Consider the following 15253-nt stretch of genomic DNA (forward strand, 5'->3'; position numbering starts at 1 on the left):
CCACTTGTATCCAACATTGTACATAAGGGTAAGGAGGAAAATAAAGCAAAAGGCATAGCACTTGGAAAAAGTAAAAGTGAAATTTACTGATGATATGGCCATCCACTTGGAAAATCCAATAGAGAACTTAGTAGACTAAGTAACATTGTTGAGAATGATTATCCTGTTAAAAAAAAAATCAACACACAGAAAATACTTCTGTATCTATATATAGCAGTAAACAGTTGCAAAATGAAATTTGAAAAGACTTACAGTAGCATCAAAATTACAATGTTTCTAATTCAAAGTCTAATAAAGATGTTTAAAGCCTGGGGAGGGGCTAGGAAATTGTTCTATATTTTGCAAGACAATTAAGACATCTAATTAAATGGATGGAAATTCATGAAAAATTAAAATATATTCATTAACAATCAGTATCCAAACAATTTTTTTTGTGGGGGAATGAAAAGAAAATCAAAGTATGAACATTACTCTACCAGATGCCAAAAATTATCATAAAGTTACAGTAATTTAGACAATGAATTTCAATTAATGGTTAGGTATCAGAACAAAGAAACGGAATAGTGAGCTCAGAAACAGTCCCATGCATCAGTGATCTCTGGATGTCCCCCTTCCTTTTTTTTTTTTTTTTTAACCATAGCATCTGTGCAAGGAGTAGAGAAAGGATAGTGTTTTCTTTTTTTGCTTGTTTTGAGATGGAGTCTAGCTCTGTCGCCCAGGCTGGAGTGCAGTGGCGCCATGTTGGCTCACTGGGTTCATGTCATTTTTCTGCCTCAGGCTCCCGAGTATCTGGGACTACAGGTGCCCGCCACCACACCTGGCTAATTTTTTTGTATTTTTAGTAGAGACAAGGTTTCACTGTATTAGCCAGGATGGTCTTGATCTCCTGACCTCGTGATCCGCCCGCCTCGGCCTCCCAAAGTGCTGAGATTACAAGCGTGAGCCACTGCACCTGGCCAAGGATAGTGTTTTCATAACTAGTGTGTGGACCATTTAAACATATGGGAAGAATTAAAGCATATTGGTAATTCATAGCTTGCGCGAGAGTCAGCTCCTGGTGGGTTAGAGACCTCAGGGTAAAAGGTAAAACCATAAACCCCAAGACGGTAAGCATAGGCTATCTACAGAATTTAGGGTAAGGAAGTGTTTAAATAGTACACAAATGCCCTAACCACAATGGACAAGATCGATGTATTTGAGTACATTAAAATTAAAAGGTCTGATTCATCAGAAGACGCCATAAGAGATGAAAACCCAAGTCACACAGGTAGGGAAGATACAAAGTACATAATTGTGACCTCTCTAACATTTAAATATATAAAGAAGACCTTAAAGCCAGGATCCCCAACCTCCAGGCTGTGGACCAGTACTGTTCTGTGGCCTGTTAGGAACCGGGCCGCACAGCAGGAGGTGAGTGGCAGGTGAGCGTTTCCACCTGAGCTCTGCCTCCTGTCAGATCAGCAACAGCATTAGATTCTCATAGGAGCATGAACCCTATTGTGAACTGTGCATGGGAGGGATCTAGGTTGTGCTCCTTCTGAGAATCTAATGCCTGATGATCTGAGGTGGAACAGTTTCATCCCGAAACTATCCCACCAACCCCCATCTGTGGAAAAATTGCCTTCCATGAAGCTCGTCCCTGCTGCCAAAAATGTTGGGGACTGCTGCCTTAAACTGAATAAAGACAAGACAGTGCTATTGATAATGGGATGGAATTGAGTAGTGGCACCACAGAGGAGCAAACAGGAATGGCCAATCCTCTAGAAAGATGCTCAGCCCTGTGAGCCATCGAACAATGAAGAAAGCCACAGCGACACACCCTGCTGAGGCCAAAGCTGACTGTCCTGACAGTGGCAGGAGCGGGAGCCTCAGGACTGGGGTTCTGTGGTGAGGATGCACCCTGCACAGCCGCATGGGGAGACCCTTGCTCCATTCATGAGGGGAAGGGTGCAGGCATCAGGACCCCAATCCCTGCCCCAGATGAGCTTGTGTGTGCAAGATCTGTCACAGCCACCCCACCAAGGACAGCCTGTGGCACCATGCAGAATGGATGGAGAAACTTCCTTGTGCTAGGTGGTGGTGGTGCAGCCTGGAGAGCGTCTGTCCCTCGCACCTCCCCTTCCAGGGCTTCTTTCCCCAGTTCTGCCTTCCTGACCTAGATGGTGGTGGTCACTGTGTGCCTCTTGCCTTCCCCAGAGCCCAAGGCGGTGTTTGCCAAGGAGCAGCCGGCACACAGGGAGGTGCAGGCCCAGGCGGGGGCCAGCGCCACACTCAGCTGCGAGGTGGCTCAGGCCCAGACGGAGGTGATGTGGTACAAGGACGGGAAGAAGCTGAGCTCCAGCTCGAAAGTGCGTGTGGAGGCTGTGGGCTGCACACGGAGGCTGGTGGTGCAGCAGGCGGGCCAGGCGGATGCCGGGGAGTACAGCTGCGAGGCGGGGAGCCAGCGGCTCTCCTTCCACCTGCACGTGGCAGGTCAGTGCTTTGGGGGATGGAGAGTGACCTTGTGTGGAGGTGATGATGAGACTGGCTGATGGACTCCATGGCCTCCAGTGCCGTTTCCATGAGACTCCACCTCTCCACTTCTCCATGCCCTCACTTCCCGGTTTCATGCCCCTGGCTGCTCCAGGCTTGGCCGGATGGGAAGGTGTGGGGAGGGCCAGACCCTGTGGTGCACCTGGAGCAATGCTCCCATGCAGTGCAGCCTCATCACACTGAGCCCCTGCTCCAAACCCCCATGCTCTTCGGTGTCCAGGCCCCTGGCGCTGTCTGGCCCTGTGGTCTGAGGTGGACCAGGCGCCTCCCCTGGGAAAGTGGGGATATCCTTTCCATCATTCAGTAGCTGCCTCCCTTCAGCACCACGTGGGGCTTCTAGCCCGTGAGAGACGTTTCAAATTCATATGAACCACATAAGGGGAAATTCCACCTACGCAGTGCCACTTGGAATGCTTTCCAGACTGAACTTTGGGACATCAACGCTTTTGGTGTCCCAGGAGCCTCTTTCCTTTTTTTTTTTTTTTTTTTTTTTTTTGATGGATCTAGAAGCTTTAGAAGCTCACTGTGCACCCATACATGGCAAAATCTTGGTCCTTGTTTTCTTGCAGTGTCTGTGCAAAAAATCCCAGCCCAGAGGGCTGGTGACTGTGCCCCGGGATACAATTGCGAGATTCCACGTGCTTTTCTTTTTTTCTTTTTTTTTTTTGAGACAGAGTCCCAGTCTGTTGCCCAGGCTGGAGTGCAGTGGTGCCATCTCGGCTCACTGCAAGCTCCACCTCCCAGGTTCACGCCATTCTCCTGCCTCAGCCTCCCAAGTAGCTGGGACTACAGGCGCCTGCCACCACGTCAGGCTAATTTTTAGATTTTTAGTAGAGATGGGTTTCACTGTGGTCTCGATTTCCTGACTTCGTGATCCGCCTGCCTCAGCCTCCCAAAGTGCTGGGATTACAGGCATGAGCTTCCGTTCCTGGCCTCTTCTTAAGGCTAATCTGGCTTTCCTTTTGTCTCCAGTTAACAACATTCTGAGTCAGAATTCCCCCTTGGAGTCTGATTTATGAATTTAGCAGTGGAAAGGAAGAAAGAGCTTAAGCTATCTCAGCACACCTAAGATATGTATATATTTTGTTAAGAGAGTCTGGGCACAGTGGCTCATGCTTGTTGTAGTCCCAGCACTTTGGGAGGGCGAGGCAGAAGGATTGCTTGATCCCAGCAGTTTGAGACCAGATTAGGCACTATAGCGAGATCTCGTCTCTACAAAAATTACAGAAATTAGGTGGATGAAATGGCACATGCCTGTAGTCCCAGCTACTCAGGAGGCTGAGGCAGGAGGATCACTTAGGCCCAGGAGTTCCAGGCTGCAGTGAGCCGTGATCACACCACTGCACTTCAGCCTGGGCAACAGAGTGAGACCCTGTTTCTGGAAAAAATAAAAGCAAAAACAACAACAGCAACAACAACAAAACAGGCTAAATATCAGAGAGAAAAAGGTTGTGGTACTACATTGACTCCCAAATGCCAACCCATGACAGCTTGGCATTCTATCAGTATATAATCATTTGTAGTTGTGTATAAATACCAAAAAAGCCCACTATGTATCTTTCTAAAATATTGTGTTAAGAGAGTGCGATAAATTCTTTAATGGTAATACATTTTATAAGTTTTGGAGAATTGCCAATTTGTTAGAGAAAACTATGAAAAAGTTACACAGGAAGAAACAGACAACTCAGATAGTCCTATAGCTTTTAATTAAGTGGAACCAGTGATAAAAAATATTTTTATAAAAGGTCTAAGCCCAGTGGATCTACTGATAAATTATACCAAATATTCTCAAAACAAATTATTTCATGTTCTTAGAGATCCTTCCAGGGAATAGAATGAGAAGATACACTCTTGAATCTGTTTTATGTGGATAGCATAACATAGATACCAATTATGACAAGAACAGTATAAAGATTTGAAATTACAGGCCAATCATTATGGATATCCAGGTCAATGCTTCAACAATATATTTTCAAAGTGGTATGACCAGTATGTCAAAAGGAAAATGCACTATGATAAAAGGCATAATTTAGAAATGCTATACTCAATATATTCAATATTCAAAACATCAGAAAATGTCATGCATATTAACAGATTGAAAGAGAAAAACAGTATGATTATTTCAATAAATGCAGAAGAAAAGTTTGATAAAATTTAAAATCATAAATTCTGAACAGCTGTTTGATAAAATTTAGCATCAGGCCTGGCACGGTGCCTCATACCTGTATTCCCAGCACTTCGAGAGGCTGAGGCAGAAGGATCGCTTGAGCTCAGGCATTTGAGACCAGCCTCCCAAGCAGCAGGGACCACAGGAACATGCCACCATTCTGCAGGGTGCCCTGGGGGTGTGACAGATCCTGCATGCAGAATGGATGGAGAAACTTGTGTTACTTGTGCTGGTAGGCGGTGGTGCAGAGCCTGGAGAGCATCTGTCCCTCACACCTCCTCTTCCAGGCCTTCTCTCCCCAGTGCTGCCTTCCTGACCTAGATGGTGGTGGTCACCCTGTGTATCCCTGCCTTCCCCAGAGCCCAAGGCAGTGTTTGCCAAGGAGCAGCCAGCATGCAGGGAGGTGCAGGCTGAAGCAGGGGCTAGCGCCACACTGAACTGTGAGGTGGCCCAGGCCCAGACAGAGGTGACTTGGTACAAGAACGGGAAGAAGCTGAGCTCCAGCTCGAACGTGCTTGTGGAGGCTGCAGGCTGTACACGGAGGCTGGTGGTGCAGCAGGCAGGCCAGGCGGACGCCGGAGAGTACAGCTGTGAGGCCGGGGGCCAGCAGCTCTCCTTCCGCCTGAACGTGGCAGGTCAGTACTTTGGGGATGCTGAGTTACCTTGTGTGGAGATGATGATGAGATTGGCTGATAGACCCCAGTACTCTTTCCATTAGAGTTCATCTCTGGAAGTCTCTCGTAATCCTACCTGCCATTTTCCTACCCATGGCTGGCCCGAGGTTGGCCAGAAGGGATGAATGTGTACAGGAGACACTGTGAGTTGTGTTTCCAGGCAGTAATGCTGTTCACATATTCCCAGCACCCAGTCAGAATCCACATGTGCTCCCAGGTGTCCAGCTCTTTGGCTCAATGGAACTGAGGGGGCTGCTACAGGAGGCTGAAGTAGACCAGATGTCTCTCACCTGAGGCCATCTGAGAGCTTGCACCCAGCCTCACCAGCCCGACCTGAGGGCTCCCCCTATGGAGAGATGGTTGAATTCCATTGAACAAGCATAAAGGCAAATTTCAGCCACACAATCATTCTTGGAATTATCTCATGATTGAACTTTGGATTATCCAAGTTTTAGGTGTTCGGGGACCCTCTTCTCATCTTTCTTATGGGCATAAAGAAGTCTCTGTGCACCCACAGGTGGCAAAATCTATATCCTGGGTTTTTTTGTTTTGTTGTTGTTGTTGTTGTTTTTGAGACAGAGTCTGTCACCCAGGCTGGAGTACAGTGGCACGATCTCAGCTCACTGAAACCTCTGCCTCCTGGGTTCAAGCAGTTCTGCCTGAGCCTCCCAAGTAGCCAAAATTACAGGTGCCTGCCACCACACCTGGCTAATTTTTGTATTTTCAGTGGAGATGGGGTTTCACCATGCTAGTCAGGCTGGTCTCAAACTTCTGGCTTCAAGTGATCCACCCGCCTTGGCCTCCCAAAATGTTGGGTTTACAGGTGTGAGCCACTGCACCTGGCTTGTTTTTATTACACTGCCTACAGAATAAATACAGAACTGGGAATTGGTGGCTCTGGACTGCGATACACCACTGTGAGGTTTGGAATTATCTTCTGAAAGTATATGAAGTTTTCATTTGCTCTTATGTCAGAACATTCTGTGACTGAACTCCCCTTAGTTTAATTTTGTATATTTAAAACTGAAGAGGAATAAACAAATCAAGCTACATCAGCACACATTTTAAAGATGAATTACTATACAGCAGCCACTGACAGATAAAGCAGTATGTGTTTCATACTGTTCTAATAATTCATGGCTAGTTGATAGAGAAATCTGAGAACAAGCTCTATTTTCCTTTAGTAAGAGAGTCTTTTGTTGGATGGAGGTGGAGTGCAGTCACACACTTGTTCATAGGTACTGACACTTAACACTGGTGTCATATCAGCATGTAGGAGTTTGTAGGGGGTGTACAGATGCCAGAAACCACACTTTGTAGGTACTTGAAATGTTGTTATATGAGAACATGCCATTATTATTATTATTATTTTGAGACGGAGTCTCACTCTGTCACCCAGGCTGGAGTGCAGTGGTGTGATCTTGGCTCACTGCCACCTCCTCATCCTGGGTTTGAGCGATTCTCCCACCTCAGCCTCCTGAGTAGCTGGGACTACAGGCACGCGCCACCATACCTAGCTAATTTTTTTGTATTTTTAGTAGAAACAAGGTTTCATTATGTTGACCAGGCTGGTCTTGAGCTCCTGACCTCAGGTGATCCACCCGCCTCAGCCTCCCAAAGTGCTCTGATTACAGGTGTGAGCCACCATGCCCGACCCTATATTTATGCAAGTAAATTTGAAAAGTTTTGGCAAATTGATCCATTTCTTCAAGACTATATCAATAGTAGAAGTAAGTTGAACAGTCCTATAACCTTTTATAGAAATGCAACAAATAATCTTCTCATAGAAGATTACCCCGGTGCTCTACTGTAAACTGTACCAAATATTCTGGAAAGAAATTATTCTATGTTCATAGACATTCCTCTAGAGTATTGAAAAAGGACCTCAGTGCTCTATCTCATTTTATGTAGGTAAATATCATTAATACCAAGCTCTGACAGGGTGAATATGAAGAATTAAAATTGGCCAATCTCTTATCAATATCAAGGCTCACTATCTTAAAGTAAATATTAGCACCCTGAATTCAGCAATTTATCAAGAGGCTAACACACAATGACAAAAGTCATAGTCCAGTAATGCAAGGCTGGTTTAACATGAGAAACATTAGAAAATCAGTACAAAATGTGACATTAACAGATTGAAAGAAAAACGAATGTGGTTACCCCAATATGGAGACTAAAAGCATTGGATAAAATACAACATCATAAATATGCAAAAAACATTTGGAAAAATTTAGCATCAATTCATGTCATACAATTCTTGACAAACTCTAAATAAAAATATTTTTCCTTAATTTCATAAGCAATAGTATAAAGAAAACAAGCTAACATTACACAAACATGAAACCTTGAAAGCGTTGCCTTTGAGGTTGGAAACAGGACAAAGACACCATCCATCACCACTTCTTCCAACTTTGTATAGCAGACAGAGGAGGAAAAGAAAGTACAAGGTGTAAAACTTGGAAAATAAAACATGCACCTCACAGATGATATGGTTATTAATTTAGAAAGTCCATAAAAAGTAATTATTAGTAAGAGATTTGGGAATGGTTACCACATAAAAGAATCAATATACAGAAAACACTTCTAGATCTATGTACCAGAAACAAGCAGATGGAAAATAATGTTTTAAGAGATTTCCAGTACCATCCAAAGTCTTGTAGTTACCAACTGCAAGCCTAACAAAATATCTTTAGATGGTTTGTGGGGGGAAATTATTAAACATTGTTGAGAGACAGTAAAAAAGATCTCAATAAATGGTTACAAAGCTGTGGGAGACCTGAAAGTGTAAATCTCAGTCAACCGTAGTTCTGTTGGGTAAGAGAATGTTGACAAGTGCATAGCAAAGGCCAAGCTGCCCTTCAGGAACGCAGTGTGGGGGCCTTTGCTGTACCAGACAGCAGGGTGTCCTCTAAAGCAGCGGTGATCCAGATTCCTGGACCCAAAGGCAGGAAGAGATGAACAGATCAAAATATTTGAATACTGGGCTCAAAACAGCTTTGATGGAATCAGATTCCTCCTCCCTTTCTTTATTTTTTACCCTGGTGCTAGGAGGTGGTGTAGAGGAAGGGTGATCTTTTCACAAATGGTGCTAAGACGATTAACTGTTTACAAAAATAAAATAAAATTGGGTGTCTACCTCCCCATACAAAAAATCAACTCAATGTGTGGGTAGAATAGCTCTTACCAGATAATATAGCTAATATAGATTATCTGGTGACCTCTGGGTAATAGAAGATGTTTTGAACAGGACATGAATGCACTAGCCATACAGGATGAATGATATATTTGCCTGCAATAAAACTGATCACTTTATTTCATCAGAGGACCTTCATACAGGAGTGAAAGGGCAAGGCACAGAGATGGAGAAGATGTTTGTAACATACATAGCATTTAATTATATGAAGTTCCTAAAAATAAATATGTAAAAGACAGTGCTATTGAAAATTGGAGTTGGGTGTGGTGGCTCATGCCTGTAACCCAAACGCTTTGGGAGGCCAAGGCAGGAGGATTGCTTGAGTCCCGGTATTTGAGACCAGTCTGGGCAACATAGCAAGATCCTGCCTCTAGAAAATGAAAAATAAAAGAGCTAGGCATAGTGGTACATGCCTGTGGTCCCAAGCTCCTTGGGAGGCCAAGTTGGGAGGATGTCTTGAGCCTAAGGATTGAGCCTGCAGTGGGCTATGATCACACCAATGCACTCTAGCATGGGTGACAGAATGAGACCCTGTCTCAAAAAAAAAAAAAAAAAAAATTGGGCAAAACACTTTAACAGTGACACCACAGAAGAGCGAAGACTCCGTCCCCAAACCATCAGAAAGCGCCCAGCTTGACAGTCCTCTCGACAGGGACCCAGGAAGCCACAGGAGGCCCAGGCCCTCTCCGAAGAGGCCAGGGCTGACCCTCCTGACAGTGGCAGGAGCAGGAGCCTCAGACTCTGGGGCCCTGGGGTGAGGACGTGCCCTGCACAGTCCCCTGGGGAGACCCCGGCACATCCATGAGGGGAGCTGTGCAGGTGTCAGGACCCCAGTCCCTGCCCTGGAGGATCTGTCATGGCGGCCCTGCCTGGGACAGCCCTTGGTGCCGTGCGGAATGGAAAGAGAAACTGTGTTGCTTGTGCGGGGAGGTGGTGGGGCTTCTCCCGACCACACAGCCAGTGCAGAGCCTGAGGCTGGGGAAGGTTCTCTCCCTCCTGCCTCCCTGCCCAGGCCTTCTCTCCCCACTGCTGCCTTCCTGACCTAGATGGTGGTGGTCACCCTGTGCATCCCTGCCTTCCTCAGAGCCCAAGGCGGTGTTTGCCAAGGAGCAGCCAGCGAGCAGGGAGGTGCAGGCCGAGGCGGGGACCAGTGCCACACTGAGCTGCGAGGTGGCCCAGGCCCAGACTGAGGTGACGTGGTACAAGGAAGGGAAGAAACTGAGCTCCAGCTCGAAAGTGCGAATGGAGGCCGTGGGCTGCACACGGAAGCTGGTGGTGCAGCAGGCGGGCCAGGCGGACGCCGGGGAGTATAGCTGCGAGGCCCGGGGTCAGCGGCTCTCCTTCCGCCTGCACGTGGCAGGTCAGTGCTTTGGAGGCCCTGAGGAGCCTCTTCGGAGGTGATAGTGATTCTGGCTCGTAGCCCTAGCATATCTCTGTGCACTTTCCTTCAGCCTTCATGTCTCGGGCTTCCCATCTTCCCGTTCCCGTTTCCATCCCTGTGGCTGGGCCAAGGGAGCTGTGTGCGTGGGAGGGAGAGGGGCTGTTCCTGCAAACCCGGAGGCGTGTTTGCACTTGGTAGTGCGCAGTCACATGTGCGGGGCGCCTTCCTGGTTTTCTTGGTATCCAAGGAGTCTCGCTGCCCCTGGCGCTGGGGGTTGAGGTGGACTGGGCATCTGTCACATGCACAGAGGTGAATGTGCTGTTGTTGGATGTCTGGTAGCTCCTGAGTCCTCACCCCACGGAGCGTATGGCTCTTGCCAGGGGGAGGGGAGATGCCTCCATTTCATCCAACCAAGATAATGGGAGTTTTCAGTCACTGAATTGTCCTTGGAATTTTCCCAAAACTAAAATTTGGCTTATCATCGTTTTAGAGGAGGGAGGACACTCTTCCCTCTTCCCATGTTACAAAATGTAGATCCCTGATTTGTTGTGATTGTGTGAATCGTAAGGAGTGGCGCCCTGGTGGAGACGTGCCTGCAGTGAATCCATGGGCTTAGAATACTATTTCTAAGACAAAGTATGTTTTCCTTTTGTCCTCAATTGGAGTATTTGGTGTCAGTGTTCTCCTTGTAGTTTGATTTAGAAATGGAAAAGAATAAGTAGAGTAGGCGACACCACCACACTTTGTCAAAGGCGAGTTCCCTTTGTAGCAGCCTCTGTTTGTTATGTGTATTTATTTTATAGAATTTCCTAATGGTTACTGTGTTTGAGCCTCCATGGCTGCTTCATAGAGAAGTCTGAGAAACAAATTTATTTTCCTTTCATTAAGACAGTCTTACTGTCCAGTAACGCTGGCTGTAGGTACTACACTGACCTCTAGATGCCACCACATAACAGTTTGTTATTGCATCAGCACAGAGTGGTTTTGGGGGTGTATATACATCCAAAATCTCACTCTGTATCTTTGTCAAATTTTAAGAGAATATGACAAATTATTTTATAGAAATACATTTGTGGTAATAAATTTTATAGTAATAAATTTGAAAATATTGACAATTTGGCCACTTCCTAGAAATATATCAAAAGTGACACAAAAAGAAATAGATAACTCTAGTAGTTCTAGAAACTTTAAAAAATGGAACCATGAAAACCATCTGCTCATAGCAAAAGATGTAAGCCTGGTGGCTCTAATTGCTAAATTATACTAAATATTTAGGAAAGAAATTATTCTGTGTTCATACAGATTCTTCTACTAGGGAACAGAAAAGCAGATATACTCCCCAGATAGTCTTGTAGAAACATGATATAGCCTAGGGCAGTGGCTCACGCCTCTAATCCCAACACTTTGGGAGGCGAAGGTAGAAGGATCACTTGAGCTCAGGAGTTCGAGATCAGCCTGGGCAACATAGCAAAACCCTGTCTCTAAAAAAACAATGAAAAAATTAGCTGGGTGTTGTGGTGGGTGCCTGTAAGTCCTAGCTACTTGGGAGGCTGAGGTGGGAGGACTGCTTGAGCCCAGGAGGTTGAGGTTATAGTGAACTATGATGGCGCCACTGCATTCCAGCTAGGTCAACAGATTGAGACTCTTGTCTCAAAAAAGAAAAAAAAAGAAAAATAAGAAATATAATATGGATATCAAAATATGACAAGGAATGTTAACAAGAATTAAAATTTTAGACCAATCTATTATGGATATCAAGACAAAATATTAGCAAACTGAATTTAGCTATCTATCAAGAGGATAAGACCATCTAAGGAAGGATGTAGTCCCAGAATGCAAGGCTGGTTTAGTTTTAGAAACAAGTGCATCTATATAAAGGACGATGGAATTGGATGTAATGAAAAAATTATGTGATCTCAATAAATACAGAATACAATGTTTGATTAAATTTAATATTAAAGTTCAGAAGTAATATTTGATAAAATTCAGCATCAATTCATGCCATGAAATTCTTAACAAATTATAAAGTATCCTTCTTTAATTTGGTCAGTGGTACTGCAGAAAACACCAGGTAACTGCATATTTAAAGAGAACCTTGAAAGCTTTGCCTTTGAGATAGGAATCAGCACGTGGAAGCCAACCATCCCCACTTCCATTCAGCACTGTACAGCAGAGGAAGGAGGAAAAAAAAAGAAAAGGTATAACACTAGGATAAGTGGGATTCACAGATTATATAAGTATCAATTCAGAAAATCCAAAAGATAGATAGATAAATAATAAGATAAAAAATAAGTAATAACCAATAATACGAGTTGAGAAACATCACATAGAAATTCAACATGCAGAATACACATATATATGTATGTATATATGCATACACACACACACTAGTAACACAGTTGTAAAGTGAAATTTTAAAAGATTTACAAGAGCATGAAAAGCATCAAGTATAGTAAAGATGTCTAATACCTCAGTGGAGGAAAATTGTCAGACATTTTTGTTTTTGAGTCAGGATCTCACTCTGTCACCCAGAGTGGAGTTCAGTAGTGCAATCATGGCTCACTGCAGCCTCGACCTCCTGGGGTCAAGAGATCCTCCCACCTCGGCCTCCTGACTTGATGAGACTACAGGCGTGCACCACCATGCCCAGCTAAATTTTAAGGAATTTTTTTGGTAGCGACAGGGTCTCACTATTTTGCCCAGACTGGGCTCAAACTCCTGGCCTCAAGCAATCCTCCCACCTCAGCCTCCCAAAGTGCTGGGATTACAGGTGTGAGCCACTGTGCCTGGCCATTGTGAAACATTTTTGACAGACAGTAAGAAGACCTAAATAAATAGATAGAAACTCATGGAAGACTCAAATATGTTAATGCCCAGTCAAAACCCAAGCAAATGTTTTTCTTTGGGGAGGTGAAGGATGAGAAGCAGACTCTGAAGGCCAAGTGGAGTAACACTCTTGAAGAGCCACTTGTGAGCATTTGTCTACCAGATATCAAGAACATTCAGCTGCAGGAATGGAGACAGCCAGGCACAACACAAGGACAGTTGTCAGACCAAAGGGACAGAATCGTGAGCTCATGATCAGACTCAAATACATGGATTCTCCCTTTTATTGTTTCTTGTTTTTTTGTTTTGTTTTGTTTTTGTGTTTTGTGTTTTTTTTTTTTTAACCTTCACACCTGCACAGGCAGCGGAGAAAGGATGATCTTCTAAAAAAAAATAGTTCTTTGATTTTTTAACCTTATAAAAATTTAGACTAGTAACTTACTTCACACTGAAAAGTGAGTTCCAGGGAGGTTAGAGGCCACAGAGTATAAAAGGTAAAACCATAAAGCCTCTAGATGATAACATAGATTGCTAAAAACTTCCGGGAAAGGAAAGATTTCTTAAAACTAAACAGTGGAACAATGGTATATTTAACTACATTAAAACTATAATTTGTCAAGACATCATTTGAGAGTGAAAAGGCAGGTCAAGGACATGGGTAAGATGTTTACAAATACACAGTTATCATTTGCTAGCATTTAACATATAGAAAGAGTTCCTAAAAATAAGGAAGGAAAAGACAGAAAAGGCTATTGAAATTGGACAGAAGCCTGAATAGCGACACCCTAGAAGAGCTGACATAACGGCCAGAAGTGGTGGAAAGGGCTCCACCTTGCATGTCACCAGGCAATGCATGACAAAGCCCAGGCCTTCCCCGCAGAGGCCAACGCTGACCCTCCTGACAGTGGCAGGACCGGGAGCCTCAGTACTCTGGGGCCCTGCGGTGAGGACACGCCCTGCACAGTCCTGTGGGGAGACCCTAGCATATCCTTGAAGGGAGCTGTGCAGGCATCAGGACCCTAGTCCCTGCGCTGGAGGAGCTCGTGCATGGAGGGTTTGTCACAACCGTCCCGCCTGGAACAGCCCATGACACTGTGCACAGTGGATGGAGAAACTGTGATTCTTGTGCTGGGAGGTGGTGGGGCTTCTCCCGGCCACACAGCTGGTGCCGAGCTTGGGAAGGTTCTGTTTCCCCTGCTTTCTTGTCTAGGCCCTCCTACCCGAGGGTGGTCTTCCTGACCTGGGCAGTATCTTTGACCTCGTGTGTCCCTCTTTGTCCATCCCCAGAGCCCAAGGTGGTGTTTGCCAAGGAGCAGCCAGCGCACAGGGAGCTGCAGGCTGAGGCGGGGGCCAGTGCCACGCTGAGCTGCGAGGTGGCCCAGGCCCAGACGGAGGTGACGTGGTACAAGGACGGGAAGAAGCTGAGCTCCAGCTCGAAAGTTTGCGTGGAGGCCGTGGGCTGCACACGGAGGCTGGTGGTGCAGCAGGCGGGCCAGGCAGAGGCCGGGGAGTACAGCTGCGAGGCTGGGGGTCAGCAGCTCTCCTTCCGCCTGCAGGTGGCAGGTCAGTGCTTTGGGGATGCTGAGTGAGCCCTGTTTGTAGCTGCTGCGGTGACTGGAGTAGAACCACTGCTGACCCAGTGGGCTTTCCATTAGACTCCATCCCTCAACTTCTCCCATTCTCTCACCTCCTACTTTTATGCCTGTGGAGGAGCTGGGCTACTTAGTGGGAAGGGAGTGAACGGAAGGGTCAGGGCCCTCCTTGTCCATGTTGGGTGGTGTTTCCGTGCAGACACACTGGGTCACATTTTCCCAGTACCTTCTCCGAACTACTGATGTCCCGAGGTGTCCAGGACTCTGGTCCTATCTAATGCATGAAATGGCGGTAAGCCAGACGTCCCTCCCTCGGGGATGCTCCTGCAGTCCCTGCACGGCCTCATCTGGCCCCATGCGAGGGCTCTCCCTGTGGAAAGAGATTTGAATTCGTTGAGTCAAGGTGTAGGGAAATTCCAGCCACACAGTCTTATTTGGAATTATATCAACACTGAACATTGGGTTCCCAAAGTTTTCAGTGTTCTGGGACACACTTCTGTCCTTCCCTGTGGACGTAGAAGCCCTGTCTGAGCCTTCACTAAAACCCAGATCCACAGTGTTAGTGTGTGCAAAACAAGTAAAGAGCAGCACATTGGCAGGTGCGCACACGTGACGCTGGAATTCCATTTCAGAAGCTAATCTCACTTTCCTTTTGTGTTCTGTTAGAATGTTCTGTGTCTGAATTCCCCTTGGAATTTGGATAGATTTAAAAGTGATAGGAATAAGTAGCTTATAGCACAGTCACACACTGGTAGAATTAAGTTATGGTGGTAGCAGTTGCTGACTGGGGAAGCCATATTTACATCATCCTGTTTCCTTGATGAGTCCTGTGTCTGCCCTCTCTGGATGATTCATAGGAAGTCTGAGAACGACCTTTACTTTCCT

The 15253-nt window shown here is 45.7% G+C and overlaps 1 protein-coding gene across 2 annotated transcripts in view; it reads left to right on the plus strand.

Annotated features, from left to right (window-relative positions):
- The window catches only part of OBSCN (obscurin, cytoskeletal calmodulin and titin-interacting RhoGEF), a 168297-nt gene that overhangs the window by 43730 nt on the left and 109314 nt on the right, over positions 1 to 15253 (plus strand). For both annotated transcript variants that reach the window (XM_032136250.2, XM_058430481.1), the window contains 4 exons: positions 2197 to 2472; positions 5059 to 5334; positions 9654 to 9929; positions 14064 to 14339. In XM_032136250.2, the coding sequence (XP_031992141.1) occupies positions 2197 to 2472; positions 5059 to 5334; positions 9654 to 9929; positions 14064 to 14339 (1104 nt within the window). The remainder of the gene's footprint in view (positions 1 to 2196; positions 2473 to 5058; positions 5335 to 9653; positions 9930 to 14063; positions 14340 to 15253) is intronic.

This window comes from Hylobates moloch, unplaced genomic scaffold (genome assembly GCF_009828535.3).
Source record: "Hylobates moloch isolate HMO894 unplaced genomic scaffold, HMol_V3 SCAFFOLD_18, whole genome shotgun sequence".
NCBI lineage: Eukaryota > Metazoa > Chordata > Mammalia > Primates > Hylobatidae > Hylobates > Hylobates moloch.